The 15133-nt window shown below is 37.4% G+C and overlaps 1 protein-coding gene across 9 annotated transcripts in view; it reads right to left on the bottom strand.

The window, feature by feature from the left end:
• Nucleotides 1-15133, bottom strand: part of AFG1L (AFG1 like ATPase) — a 247255-nt gene that overhangs the window by 31230 nt on the left and 200892 nt on the right. For all 9 annotated transcript variants that reach the window (XM_073022389.1, XM_073022390.1, XM_073022391.1 and 6 more), the window contains 2 exons: nt 9425-9495; nt 9068-9168 (listed from right to left, as the gene is read on the bottom strand). In XM_073022389.1, coding sequence (XP_072878490.1) covers nt 9068-9168; nt 9425-9495 — 172 coding nt within the window. The remainder of the gene's footprint in view (nt 1-9067; nt 9169-9424; nt 9496-15133) is intronic.

Here is a 15133-nt window from a genome sequence, read left to right as displayed (position 1 = left end):
TTAAGAAAAACCAGGCCAGTTGATAGGTAAGCAATAGAAAAACCATTAGTGTTAAAGCTTTTTTAAAAAAATCAAACAAGTACTTTTAAAGTGTTTTATATTCATATTAGTTGGTTGAATTAGACTTGTTTTCTCTCAGCACTTTACCAATCTCTTCATATAGGTCTTCTGTTTAGAGAGCTATTCTTAATTATTATTTTGAGCTCTGATACATTTATTATTAAAAGCCAAATGAGATAATTTATCTTTAAATTAAAAACAAATTCTATTTTTTAAAAATTAGTGATCATGGGCATGGTGGCTCATGCCTGTAATCCCAGCACTTTGGGAGGTTGAGGCAGGGTAGATTGCTTGAGCCCAGGAGTTCGAGACCAGCCTGGGCAACATGGCAAAACCCTGTCTCTACAAAAAAATACTAAAATTAGCTGGGCATGGTGGTGCACGCCTGTAGTCCCAGCTACTTGGGAGGCTGAGGTGGGAAGGACTGCTTGAGCCTGGGAGGTTGAGGTTGCAGTGAGCAGTGATCACACCACTGAACTCCAGTCTGGGCAAAAGAACAAGACCCTGTCTCAAAAAAAAAAAAAAAAAAAAAAAAAAAAAAAAAAAAAGAATATATATATATATATATATTTAAATTCATATTTCTTAATCTTTGCACTTCTTAATTATTATCTCAGCAAATGAATGACATATTCCTCTCAAAGACTGAGACAAATGTTAAATATTAGTTTCTCATACTTTGCTAGAGTAGAAGGGACCTTAAAACAAACATGAGGACTTGTGTCTACTATTAGATTTGATCCTCAAAATAATATTACAGAGAACATATTGAAAGTATACAATTTTTGGCACACTTACTCTTCCATTGAGACCCTCTGGGAATCCTTGGGCATTTCCTCCCCATTACAGGAGAGACAATATTTTTGAACCATTTCAGCTAACAACATGACATAAATATATTCACAGGAAATGAAAGCGCATTTTCTCCCTCAGAAGAGCTTCAGGCTGCTGAGTCTGAGAAGCCCATGGCTTGCAGAGCTTAAAATCTGCAGCCCTGAGCAGCATCATCTAAGAAGCTGCTCTTGCCTCAGTTTGGGAACAGAAGCTGGGCAGGATTGTTCAGCCTCACTATGTGTCCTATTACAGAAAATTTGCCAGTAAAGAAAGGAGGAAGGTGTTCTCTTTATTCCTTTAATCCTTCTTTACTCCCTTTTCATCATGGAAATGTTCACAATTATTCTAAGAGGCTACAGATTTCAAATTTCTAAACTAGACCCTCTTTTTCAGACATTTCTTTTTTCCTTTAAAATAGTAAGATATATTTTAAAAAAATAACTTTTAACCTGATATACAGTGATTTCTTTGGAAGATATAATCAATCAACAATTAGTAAAAATGGATCCCTCAGTCCAATCTCCAGTCTTACAGAGAGTTCACTTTTTCTTTTATGTACAAAATATCAGAACAAAATAAATTCATATAAGAAGTTACTTGTGTACATCTTACTTTTAAAAATCAAATTGCAAGTCAATTATGGGATTTTATTCCAAAAACCTCCTTTATCATTTTGAGGACTCGTGAAATAGGCTATGTCTAGGTGTGTATGGTAACATTTTGCACCTATCTTAACATGTCTTATATTCCTTCTCACATATTTAACTGCATTCCCCAATTTGGCATTGCAAGGCAAGTGAAGGCCTGGGGTCTTGCAGGATTCAGTGTTGGTTGAATGGTTAGATAAGGCGACCCTTGAGGTGCCTTGCAACATCAAGACTATGACTCTTTAGTTTAAGGATTGACTAGGAATGTGGATGGGGAAAGATAGACAAAAGACTTACGGCTCATTTGTGACAATGAATTCATATTCCTCCCTACAATAATCTGACCCATTCTCTATTAAGATCTTTGCAATCTCACTTCTGTCCTCCCTGTCACTATGCTGTGGCCAGGCTGGCTGGCTGCCTTATTTGGACATGGCAAGGCCAGAAGTCAGGAAATGTGGGAAATGAGCACACACAGATCAGCAATGCTACAAAAATGGTTTTGCTGCTGGTAAGGTAAAAGCCCAAGGATATTCCTGGGCTGCCTCAGCTCTGGTGATTAATGCCCTTATTCCTTGATGCTAATTACCACTGTTGGCATCTCAACACCATCAGCCTTGACTCTTGGCCAAATAGTAGAGATGAAAGCTATTCATCCTTTAGTATTATATTTACTGAGAGTGAACGAACCACAGGACACAAACCAGAAGTAGCTACCAACCAGTGGTTTCACTTGGAATAAAGCTAAATAAAGCATAAAAAGAGCAAGAGAAGGGAAATGTCACTTAACAACTCCCTAAGGGATACTATGTGGTACACTTGTAAGTCTAAGGATATATACACTAATATGATATAATCAAGATTAATAGAAAAATGGAGGCCAATACACTTATCTGATGGACTTTCATTTCTTGAGTACTAAATACCAAAGAAGAAAGGTAATAAACAAGAAATTGATAGTGAGCAATGCGTACACCCATGCATATGCATCAACTGATATATTTTTCTGCCTAGACTTTTTGCAAACACACCTGGCCACCTGTCATTATTTTTAAGATACAAATAACAAACTGCTCTTGTAAACAGTTACTTGTGAGTACAGTTATTGGTTAAGGAAACAATTTTCTGCAGGTGTAAAAATTACATTTCTCAATAAGGAAAATTTGGGTCTAGTCAGTCTACTCATTAAGGCTTTAGAATTCAGCTTTCCTTGTTTTCTTTCAGTAGGATTCTTTCATTTTTGGTCCATGAAAGTTTAACCCTAAAGCAAGGAGTTCTCATACTTTTTGGCTTCAGGATTCCTTTATGCTTTTAAAAATTATTGAGGAACCCAAGGAACATTTGCTTATATGGGTTATCTCTCCCAGTGTTTATTGTAATAGAAATTAAAACTGAGAAAAATTTAAAATATGTATTAATTCATTTAAAGTAACAATTATAAAGCCACTACATTAAGCCCATCAAATTAACACAAATCACATTTTTATGAAAAATACTTCTATTTTTGAAATGAAAATAACTAAGAAGAATGGCATTATCTTACATTTTTGTAAATGTCTTTAATATCTGGATTAATAGAAAATAGCTGGATTCTCATATTCATTTTTACATCCAATCTATCGCAACTCAGTTATTTGGGTTGAAGTATATTAAGAAAATCTAGCCTTACATGGATATGTAGTTGAAAGAGGGAAATGTATTTTAATAGCCTTATCAGATAATTGTGGATATTCTTTGACGCTACATGAAAACTCAACAAGAAGTTACTGCCAAAGAGTACACTGTGGAAAGGGGGAGAAAGAATAACTTTAGGCCAAAAAAAAAAAAAAAAAAAAAACCTGACAAACATTATCTCAGACAAGTGTGATGAAGGTTAGCATCAACAGTTATAAGCCATGTTGACAGTATGAATCCTTGACATGATGTGATCAGAGTAGTACTTGATCTCTGTGGTCTGTTCCCCCAAGACCATCATTCCTGTCTAATCATAAGGAAAACGTCAGACAAATCCCAATTGAGAGACATTTTACAAATACCTAACTAGGACTCAAAACTGTCAAGGTCATCAAAAACAAAAAGTCTGTGAGAAACTGCCATAGCCAAGAGAAGCCTAAGGAGACATAGCTAAAGGTAATGTGGTATTGTGGAAAAGAAAAAGGACATTAGGTAAAAACTAGGGAAATCTGAATAAAATATGGACTTTAGTTAATAATGTATCAATACTGGTTCATTAATTGTAACAGATATACCATATGAATGTAAGATGTTAACAGGGGAAACTAGATTAGGAAGTATATGGAAACTCTCTGTACTAGAGTCTTGATTTTCTTTAAACCCAAAACTGTTCTAAAAATAGAATCTATTAAAAAATTTTAACTTGAAAAGAGGTCATTTTTAAACTGTTAGTTGCAATGTAGAAACTGAAACAGTATCAGTATACTTTTTGAATTCTGTTATATTAAAATCCATTAGTCTTTCCTGCACTTTAAGTGGATCTTTTGTCATGTATTATTTTGTAAGAGCATGCATTGGTTATTGGAAAGTATTGGTTCATTGAGTTATGTAGATCTTCCAAATGTTGACACATTTAATTAAACAATTATCAAAACATTGCATGTGTTAATATCACCATCAATCTCATCTGAAAGACGTTTAAGAATTGGGAAGCTGTCAAGCGCATGATGGCAGAAACAAGTTTTCCAAAATTCTAATTTTCACTTGTTTGCTCAAATTTTATCACTGGCAACAAATATTGTCAGTTGTTTTCCTTGAAATGACAGTCTTATTTCATTCATTTTCAAGAAAATGTCTGTCAAACATTGTGAGAAAATGTCTGCCAAATCTGAATAACCATAGTTTGTCTGTCACTCAGTCTTCCAAGTAAAAATGGAATTCTGTGAAAATAGTGGCTAGTTCAGCTTGCAACTCAAACAACTGTACAAGTGCTTTTCCCCAGGACAGCCTTCATATTTGATATAGAGCAGAAGTGTTTTATTACATGTACTTTCACTTCATCACAAAGAATATTCAAAAGACATGTTCTCAAAGTTGAGATTTAACAAAATAATTGTTACTGCTTCTTTAAGGATTTTTTAAATGGAACTGGGTTATTTATTTATTTATCTATTTTTACTGCGAGCATATGATCAGTGAAAAATACAGTATCTTTTGGTGCTATTGCCTTGATTCCTGCTAAGGTGCTAGCAGTTTCACCCATCAGTGTTTTTGCATCATTACTGTAAATACTACCAGAGTAAAAAAGGCAAGAAGTGTTACAGAGAGTTTAGATTCCCAGGACCCCTGAAAGGGTCTCAAGGACCCCTAGAGGTCTATAAACCACATTTTGAGAACCACTGCCTTCAGTAACTGTATTTCTGACTCCTCCACTACCCTCGGATTAAACCAAGTAGCTGTATCAAGGTAAGGAAAGGAAACCTGAAAGCTCATGTCATGTTCACCGAGATGGATCTGCTTCATGTTCATTTGCCACAGCTCTGATATGGAGGGAACGGCAGGGAACAAAGACCGCCCAAACATATTCTCCTCCACCCTCCCACACTTCTCTAAAGCAGCACTTCCCAACCTTTGTCATGGCAGGAAGAGAAAGTATTTTTACTAATGGGCAAAGGGATGAGGCTGCCTAAGGCTTGGGGACCCTTGCCTGGAGCCACAAACCCTGGAGGTACAGCCTTCAGAAGAGCAGAGGGGCTTGTAGCTGGACTTGCCAGTGGGTATGCCAACACACATGAGTTGGGCAGGTCTGTACTAAGGTTTTCAACACAGAGGGAGGCTCTCAGGACTGGGGGATGTCTGTTCCCCATTCAGCTTCATGCTCCATAAAATTCTTAAAGCTTAGCTCAGATGTGAAAATTCACAAATTAAATTATCTGATTACACTTTATTTTTGTTGTTATTTATTTATTTATTTATTTATTGAGATAGAGTCTCTGTCACCCAGGCTGGAACGCAGTGGCATGATCTTGGCTCACTACAACCTCCACCTCCTGTGTTCAAACGATTCTCATGTCTCAGCCTCCTGAGTAGCTGGGATTACAGATGCCCGCCACCATGCCCGGCTAATTTCTATATTTTTAGTAGAGATGGGGTTTTGCCATATTGTCCAGGCTGGTCTTGAACTCCTGACCTCATGTGATCCACCTGCCTCGGCCTCCCAAATGATTACACTTTAAGATAGAGTCCAGAGTATATTAAAGATTGAGGAAGAACTTGTCCAGAACATCTTGTAGTGATTAAAAGCACAGAATACAATGTAGTGATTAAAAGCACAGAATCTGACTCCCAAACTACCAAGAAGTCCGAGCTCTGGCTACACCACTCATTAGCTGTATGACCTTGGGAAGGTAACTTAACATCTTGGTGTTTAAAATTCTCTACCTACAAAATGTGGACAATAATAGTGCCTACCTATTATAAGTATCAAATGATTTATATATAAAAGCGCGTAGGATGATACCTGATGGGTGGCTATATTCATTATTATTATTATGTATGTGTTGCAGGTTCTCCTAACTCAGACTGCTGAACATGACAGTACTGAATTATAAATTTACAAAGAAAGAGAATCCAGGAGATACCAAGAGGCTAGATGTTAACCTGCAGGATTCCAAATCTGAGGAACTGTGCTTGGAACAGTGAGGGAAGAGGTGTGCAAACAGCAGAATGTGCCTGGCTTTTTCATTTTACTTATGGCATATGTCAAGGGCTTCCAATCTAAACCTTCTTTTACCTTATCAAGACACAGGTAAGTTTCTGTATTATTTTTTCCTTGGAAGGGGCCATGATTCAAAAATAATCATTATGGACTGTTAACCAATCTACTTCTTGCCAAAGACTTTTTCATGATGGTATCACGTGATTGGGCAGGTCTTGGGCTTCAAGAGCCTTCTAGAAAATTAGGACAGATGATCCAAAGCTGGGACTCTCCCAGACACACCAGATGCCTGCTTCTTTACCTTAGGTTGGATGTGTTGTTATCTTTACTTAATGGTTTTTGGCAATTATTTAGCCTAGCTCATAAGATCATTATAATTCATTAAGAGTTTTAGGTTACATCTGAAGTTGAGGGCTTTCAATTGTCCTCCATGCAAGAAATCAATATCTGAATTGCAGTTACAAGTTTGCAAAGCAATGCAAAATCATCATAACAAGAAAATAGTCACAACTATTTCATATATTTTATATAAATATTATATATTTATTTATTTATATATATTTTTATATATTATATATTTATATAAAATATATGACTATTTTATATATTTTATATAACTAGCTACTTAAAAACTTAGCCCTTCCTCAAACATCCCTCATAGCTTAACACTAGGATCTAACCCCACTTACCACGTCAATGCCTTCTGCAGGTCATTCAGTGCTTGTGTAATGTAATAAACACCCCACAATTACAGTCTAGATAAAGGGCAAACCTGTCCATGCAAACTCACTGACAAAAGAAGATCTGGCCAACTTGGAGAAGAAAAAAAATCAGCAAATAATAACATCACAAAAACTTCAAAAGAAAATAATTAACAAGGCATGGTAGCTCACATCTGTAATCCCAGCACTTTGGAAGGCTGAGGTGGGTGGATCTCTTGAGGTCAGGAATTTGAGAACAGCCTGGACAACATGGTAAGACCCCCACCTCTACAAAAACTTTTTTTAAAAACTAGCCAGGCATGGCATTGTGTGCCTGTAGTCCCACCTACCAGGGAGACTGTGGTGGGAGGATTGCCTGAGCCCAGGAGGTCAAGGCTGTAGTGAGCCATGATCATGTCGCTGCACTTGTTCATTGTTAAATCTAAGAGTTTAGTTTGTAGTTGTTATTGTAATCCATATTTTTGTCAAATAAGACAAAACGATTTATTTTTATAAGTGCTATTTCATTTTTCAAGATAAAGTCTCAATCAGTCTTCTTACCCATCACCCCTGGAGAGTAAATAAACTGGAGATTTTGGTCCCTGATAAGTGGCCTTTTCCTGTTACTAAGACTCCTAAAACAATGAGCATATTTTTAAAATGCAGATAAAACTCAGTGTCTGTTCCAAAAGAGACCATCTTTGCCTTCCTCCCCCAAGATTCAACACGCCTGTCTTTTCCCGTTCCCCACTGGGTCCTCTTCTGCAGAGAGTGGAGGACCTTCATCTTTTGGATATACAAGATTCTTCTCAAGTTTATTTTTTCTTGCAAAATAAGTCAAACCTAAGTGGGAGCCTTAATAGAATTTTGTCAGGAGATGTTAGGTTATCAGGACCTTAAAGATTGATCCAGGAGAGATCTGAAAGGTCCATATCACCCAGAATGACTTTCACTAACAGAAATCAACATTACCACCCTATCGGAGGATCCTCACTGATCCTAAACTTTACTGGTTCTAAAGTGCTAAATAATTGCTTTTTTGAGATGGAGTCTCGCTCTGTCGCCCAGGCTGCAGTGCAGTGGCGTGATCTCGGCTCACTGCAAGCTCCGCCTCCCGGGTTCACACCATTCTCCTGCCTCAGCCTCCCCAGCAGCTGGGACTACAGGCGCCGCCACCACGCCCAGCTAATTTTTTTGTATATTTTGTAGAGACGGGGTTTCACCGTGTTAGCCAGGATCGTCTCAATCTCCTGACCTCGTGATTACCGGCGGGAGCCACCGCGCCCAGCTGTCACTAGCTTTTAAGAAAAGCACTCATAAAATGGCCGCGGGTATACGTATTTTGTCTTTTCCCTTACTGAAAAGCAACTGTTCTTTAGTTACCTAAAGAACTAAATCAGAGACCAGCTAGAATGATAAATTAAGCATGTCAATCGAGAAATTAAGCTTAAAATTCTATCTAATTTGAATATGTTTTCCTCAAGATTTGCAATCAATAAATACATTGAATATCCATTGAGTACTGAGAATTCCAGATTTTTTAAGACAGAATTCATATCTATAATGAATCTGCAGTCAAGATCTTTCTGAGTTATATGAATGTGTGCATATACTGGTAAACATTTTTTCTCTGTTGAACATATTATTTATTATATAATATAAATGTCACAGTAACAGAAATTCACCTTCTTTGACCCTGGCCCTGGTAGGTCCGATGTTATGGCAATAATAGATGGGCAATGAGTACAAGGGGTGGAAATTATTTTATGTGATGCTTCCTTGGATCATGCTAGCATTATTTCATCTTCCTTTTTCCCACATACTAACTCTCACCTCAAATATTTTTCCAAAATCTCTTATGTTTGACTTTTACAAAACAGCCCCAAAACGGATTTTATTTTTGCTTCTAGCAACAGTTGACAGTTCTCTCTGCATTTCTAATTTTGCATTAGAACACTTCTAAGTGCAAATTTTGTGCCAATATCTATAAAAAGCACATGGCAAATATAGATGAGTATTTCCCTTAATGAGACTTTTAAATCGGTTCTGACTCTGTAAATGGTATTTTAAAATCTGAAACAGGCAGAGAGGAAAACATGAAGTATTTTAACATGTGAAAAGGCCAGTGAGTCTGGACGTGCCTGGATACTTACTCTCTCACACAGCTCTTCAAATGTGCAGTCGGCAATGGTTCCACAGGCTTTATTCAGGCGCAGCTCTCTGCCTTGCACTTTTAGAATCCTTGGTCTAGTTACTATGGGAACATGAACAAAGACTCAATCTTGTCTGGATAATTACTATAAAATTCATCTCTTACAGATAGGAAATGCATAGCTTGATGAATAATAGCACATGATTCAACACATAAATTAGACAAAATGCTGATACAATGACTGCCACTTGAGCGTGGCATCAACCCATATACAGCAATGGAACTTATTAATTGGTCAGTGGAGATTGGGCATTGTGTTCTAAATGTATTCTCTTTCAAGAGAAATTAACTTACGTACAATCATTTTGTTTCTGAGCCAGCTCATCAAACAACTTATCCATGACAGCCTCCACATCAGCTTCACTTGTGCTACAGTGAAAAGAATAATAGAATATGAAATTAATAACACTTGAAGCCAACATCAAACAGCTGCCTGAGTCTGCTTAGCTTTTTGCCCATAAAAAAAAAAAGAACAGGATGTTATGCTCTAAATACAAACATTAGATTTAGAATACACTTAAAAGCAGAGAATATTAACTCTCAGGTAGATGATTCTGCCTTATTTGCATACACTGAAAGACTTCTGTGCTTCTAGCTGTTTCCAGTAATGAGACGATACAGGCAGAGTAAATCCATTAATACCATGTGTACACAATGAGAAGAAAGCTTCTGGCTCTCTCTTGCATGCAAAACAAGAGCAAATAGACAAGGCAGTCAAGCATCCAGCAAAGTATCCTTTGAAATCTCTACTGAGAGGGTACATGTGAAATTAAATATTGAAGCTGCATTTAAAAAAAATCAAGTCAAGCCACTGACTGAGAGGATCAAACCTCCAGAATTAAATTACTACCTTCGAAATACCAACTTGATCTGCACATCAATAACTTTGTCAGACTTCTAGTATAAGGACAATTATAGACCACACAGTTTCTCTCAAAAGTCTCCTTGTTGGAAACTGAAGAAAACTCTCTCCTTCTGTGATGCCCACTGTTACAGCTACTATGAAGTTAGTCTCATCACAGAATCTTTTGTATTCTAATTAGAAATCACCATATGGTTTAGGGAACTCATATATAAATGTGATGATGCTGTGGCCTTTTTCCTCTCACCTTTTTTTTTTAAGAGGGGTGGTAAATTAACAGTCAATAAAATAACTGGCAGAAGAAATAAACTGTTAAAAAGAGCTTCAAGTAAAAATGTAAGTTTACTTCAACTCCACATACAAACTTTTACAGGATGACCTGCCAACATGCTTAATTTTGACACACAAATCACTCTTACGTTGTAGTGGAAGCAATTAAGCTAAATTCTGGACATCCATCTTACTAAAGCCTTATTGAAAATTAGTATGACAGGTTATCTTTTATTTAGATTAAGCTTAAACTAAACAACTTCTCCCTTGAGATAATTATCAGGTGGCATTTAACACACAAGCACCTAATTCTTCAACTATTCTAGAGCAAATGTCTTTAAAATGCAACAAAGCACATAGCTATTATGAAAGATTGAAATTGTCACATTCCAGGTAATAACCACTCCACCTCAAAGGACGTTAAAAACATCATTCGCAATAGCCAACTTTGCAGGAGAAATGCTATTTGACTTCCATGAGGTCTGGTATCATATTCAAATAGAGTAGTATTAAAATAATGAAATGACACTATAGAAAGTAATTTTAGAAACAGAAGCAATCTTAAAGGTAAAAGAAATCACACAAACCAATGTAAATGTCAATGCCCATGCCAAGCACATGTCTGTTTAGACATTATTCTTGAGAATTCATTTGGAACCAACACCACCTTTGGTGTATACAAGCAAAAAAAGAAAGAAAGAAAAAAGCTTAAAAGTGAGCTACTTTTTGAGCCCATATAGCCAAGACAATCTTAACAAAAAGAACAAAGCTGGAGGTATCATGCTAGTGAACTTCAAACTATACTACAAGGCTACGGTAACCAAAACAGCATGGTACTGGTACCAATACAGACACATAGAACAATGGAACAGAATAGATATCTCACAAATAAGACCACACATCTACAACCATCTAATCTTCGACAAACCTGACAAAAACAAGCAATGGGAAAAGGATTTCCTGTTTAATAAATGTTGCTGGGAAAACTGGCTAGCCATGCGCAGAAAACCAAAACTGGTTTTACCCCTTCCTTACACCTTATATAAAAATTAACTCAAGATGGATTAAAGACTTAAATGTAAAACCCAAAACCATAAAAATCCTAGAAGAAAATCTAGGCAATATCATTCAGGACATAGGCATGGGCAAAGATTTTATGATGAAATCACCAAAAGCAATTGCAATGAAAGCAAAAATTGACACATGGGATCTAATTAAACTAAAGAGCTTCTGCACAGCAAAAGAAACTATCATCAGAGTGAAAAAACAACCTACAGAATGGGAGAAAATTTTGTAATCTACCAATCTGACAAAGGGCTAATATCCAGAATCTACAAGGATCTTAAACAAATTTATAAGAAAAAAGAAAACAAACAATCCCATCAACAAGTGAGCAAAGGACATGAACAGACACTTCTCAAAAGAAGACATTCATGCGGCCAACGGACATATGAAAAAAAGCTCAGCACCACTGGTCATTAGAGAAATGCAAATCAAAACCACAATGAGATAACATCTCATGCCAGTTAGAATGGTGATTATTAAAAAGTCAAGAAACAACAGATGCTGGTGAGGCTGTGGAGAAATAAGAACGCTTTTACATTGTTGGTGGGAATGTAAATTAGCTCAACCATTGTGGAAGACAGTATGGTGATTCCTCAAGGATCTAGAACCAGAAATACCATTTGACCCAGCCATCCCATTACTGGATATATACCCAAAGGAATACAAATCATTCTATTATGGGATAAAGATAAATGCACACGTATATTTATTGCAGCACTATTCACAACAGTAAAGACAGGGAATCAACCCAAATGCCCATCAATGATGGACTGGATAAACAAAATGTGGTACATATACATATGGAGTACTATTCAGCCATGAAAGGAACGAGATCACATCCTTTGCAGGGACATGGATGGAGTTGGAAGCCGTTATCCTCAGCAAACTAACACATGAACAGAAAACCAAACACCACATGTTCTCACTCATAAGTGGAAGCTGAACAATGAGAACACATGGACACATGGAGGGGAACAACACACACCAGGGCCTGTCAGGAGCAGGGGGGAGGAGGGAAGAGCATCAGGATAAATAGCTAATGCATGTGGGGCTTAATAGCTAGGTGATGGGTTGATCGGTGCAGCAAACACCATGGCACACATTTACCTATGTAACAAATCTGCACATCCTACACATGCACCCCAGAACTTAAAATAAAATGTATATTTTTAAAAAGTGAGCTGGTCGGGCATGATGGCTCACGCCTGTAATCATGGCACTTTGGAAGGCTGAGGTTGGCAAATCACCTGAGGTCAGGGGTTTGAGACCAGCCTGGCTAACATGGTGAAACCCTGTCTCTACTAAAAGTACAAAAAATTAGCCGGATGTGGTGGCATGCGCCTGCAATCCCAGCTACTCAGGAGGCTGAGGCAGGAGAATCGCTTGAACCCCTGAGGCGGAGGTTGCATGAGCCAAGATCATGCCATTGCACTCCAGCTTGGACAACAAGAGCAAAACTCCATCTCAAAACAAAAAAAGTGAGCTGCTTTTTAAGGAACATCGCGAAAACAGAGCAACACCACCCACTCGGGTATGGTCTGCTGTCATTTAGAAAGTTAATCTTTCCTTAGCACAGGCACGTTACACAACACAGGGGGAAAACTGAATTCTGAAAAACCACCAAGAAAGAAGACAGGCCTCCAAAAGCATATTTGGTGAATAAATAATTCCTTACAAACTTCCTCAGTGGTGATTTCTTTTTTACTCTGTGGTCTCGTATATACTATAATATCAAAATGTGACTCACTGAACTTCAGTCAGGTCACCTCTCCTAAGTCACCTGTAAAATTACAATACCTGATTTTCTATATAGTGAAATTACATGTGAAATATCACAAAATTATTTTTATTATAACAGTGTCTTATAAGAATTCTATTATAGTTACTCAGAAGTTACAAAATGCAAAATAAAAAATTTTATTGGTATAATCCAGGCATGGTGACTCATGCCTGTAATCCTGGCACTCTGGGAGGCGGAGGTGATCAGATTACTTGAGGCCAGGAGTTGGAGACCAGCCTGGCCAACATGGCAAAACTTTATCTCTACAAAAAATACAAAAATTAGCTGGCATGGCAGTGCATGCCTGTGATCCCAGCTACTCAGGAGGCTGAGGCACGAGAATCCTTGAACCTGGGAGGTGGAGGTTGCAGTGAGCCAAGGTCATGCCACTGCACTCTAGCCTGGGCTACAGAGGGAGAACGTGTCTCCAAATAAAAGAAAAGAAAAAGAAAAAGAAGAAGAAGGGAGGGAGGGAGGGGGGAGGGAGATTGCGCCACTGCCCCCCAGCCTGGGCGAGAGAGCAAGATTCCATCTCAAAAAAAAAAAAAAAAAAAAAAAGATAGCTCAGTGGACAAGAAGCATATGTAAAATCATTCTTTTTTTTTTTTTTTACTAGTAATAACAACTGCGAAGTAAAATAATAAGATGCCATTCTTCTATCCAAATTGGCAGAGAGAAGGAAAAAGATAAACTATCCCAAGCAAGGAAAATGGATATTCGTTTAAAAAAATATTTTAAACTTTTTTGTTGTATATGTTAAGGTGTACTACATGATGTTTTGACATACACAGTGAAATTATCACTACAGTCAAACAAATGGACATATCCATCATCTCACAGTTACCTTTTGTGTGTGATGGGTTAGGGGTGGTAAGAGCACATAAAATCTTCTTTTAGCAAATTTCCAGTGTACACTATTTTCAACTACAGTCCTCATGCTGTATATTTGATCTTTAGACTTAGTCATCCTTTGTAATTGCAACTTGCTACCAAAAGAGACCTGCCTCTCCTCATCTATTCCCCTTCTCCTCACTCAACCCCCCATCCCTGGTAACGACTACTCTATTCTATTTCTACATATTTGATTTCTCTGTTTCTACTTATTTGACTTTTTTAAAGAAGATTCCATTTATAAGTGAGATCTTGTAGTATCTGTCTGTATCTAGTTATTTTACTTAATATAATGTCCTCCAGTTTTATCCATGTTGTTGGAAATTGCAGGATCTCCTTTTTTAAGGTTGAATAATATTCCATTGATTCCATTGTGTATATAGACCACAATTTATCCATTCATCCATCAATGGACACTGCATCCTTAGAGACTTTTAAACATAATGCTTTCCCAGTATGCTCTGTTCTATATAATGACTCCAGAGGAACTTGGGAATATGAAAAGAGAAGAGTAAGCAAGTTTTGGAATGAAGCAAGAAGGCAAGAAGAAAACATGGTACCATAATTATATTTCTTGTCCAAGTATCCTCTGGTGTAAATAGGAGGCAACATGTTTTCAAATTTTTAATAAGAACATGATGGATTTGGGAGGCCGAGGTGGGCAGATCACGAGGTCAGGAGTTCAAGACCAGCCTGGCCAACATAGTGAAACCCCACCTCTACTAAAAATACAAAAACTTAACCAGGCATGGTGGCAGGCACCTGTAATCCCAGCTACTCGGAAGGCTGAGGCAGGAGAATCACTTGAACCCGGGAGGGGGAGGTTGTAGTGAGCCAAGATCATGCCACTGCACTCCAGCCTGGGCAACAGTGTCCAAAAATAAAAAATAAAACTAAAAAAGAAGAATATGACGGAACATCAATTTAAATGAAACAGTCTGAATTTCATTTCTATGGCCCTATACTATCTTAGGGTGATGGGAGATCCAAGAGTATTGATCAAAACAGATTTGCATCAGAGGTTTAGTCCAAGAAATATGATCAGGTCCAGTCCTGGGGCCAGCGGTATTTAATTCAGTCTTTTACAGTGTCTCTGCCTTCATTATAGTTCTGAAGGTTGAGAATTTGGTGTTCTCATT

This window comes from Chlorocebus sabaeus, chromosome 13 (genome assembly GCF_047675955.1).
Source record: "Chlorocebus sabaeus isolate Y175 chromosome 13, mChlSab1.0.hap1, whole genome shotgun sequence".
NCBI classification, from domain to species: Eukaryota; Metazoa; Chordata; class Mammalia; order Primates; family Cercopithecidae; genus Chlorocebus; species Chlorocebus sabaeus.
Note: the sequence above shows the minus strand (reverse complement) of the source record. Positions and strands in the feature narration are given on the sequence as shown.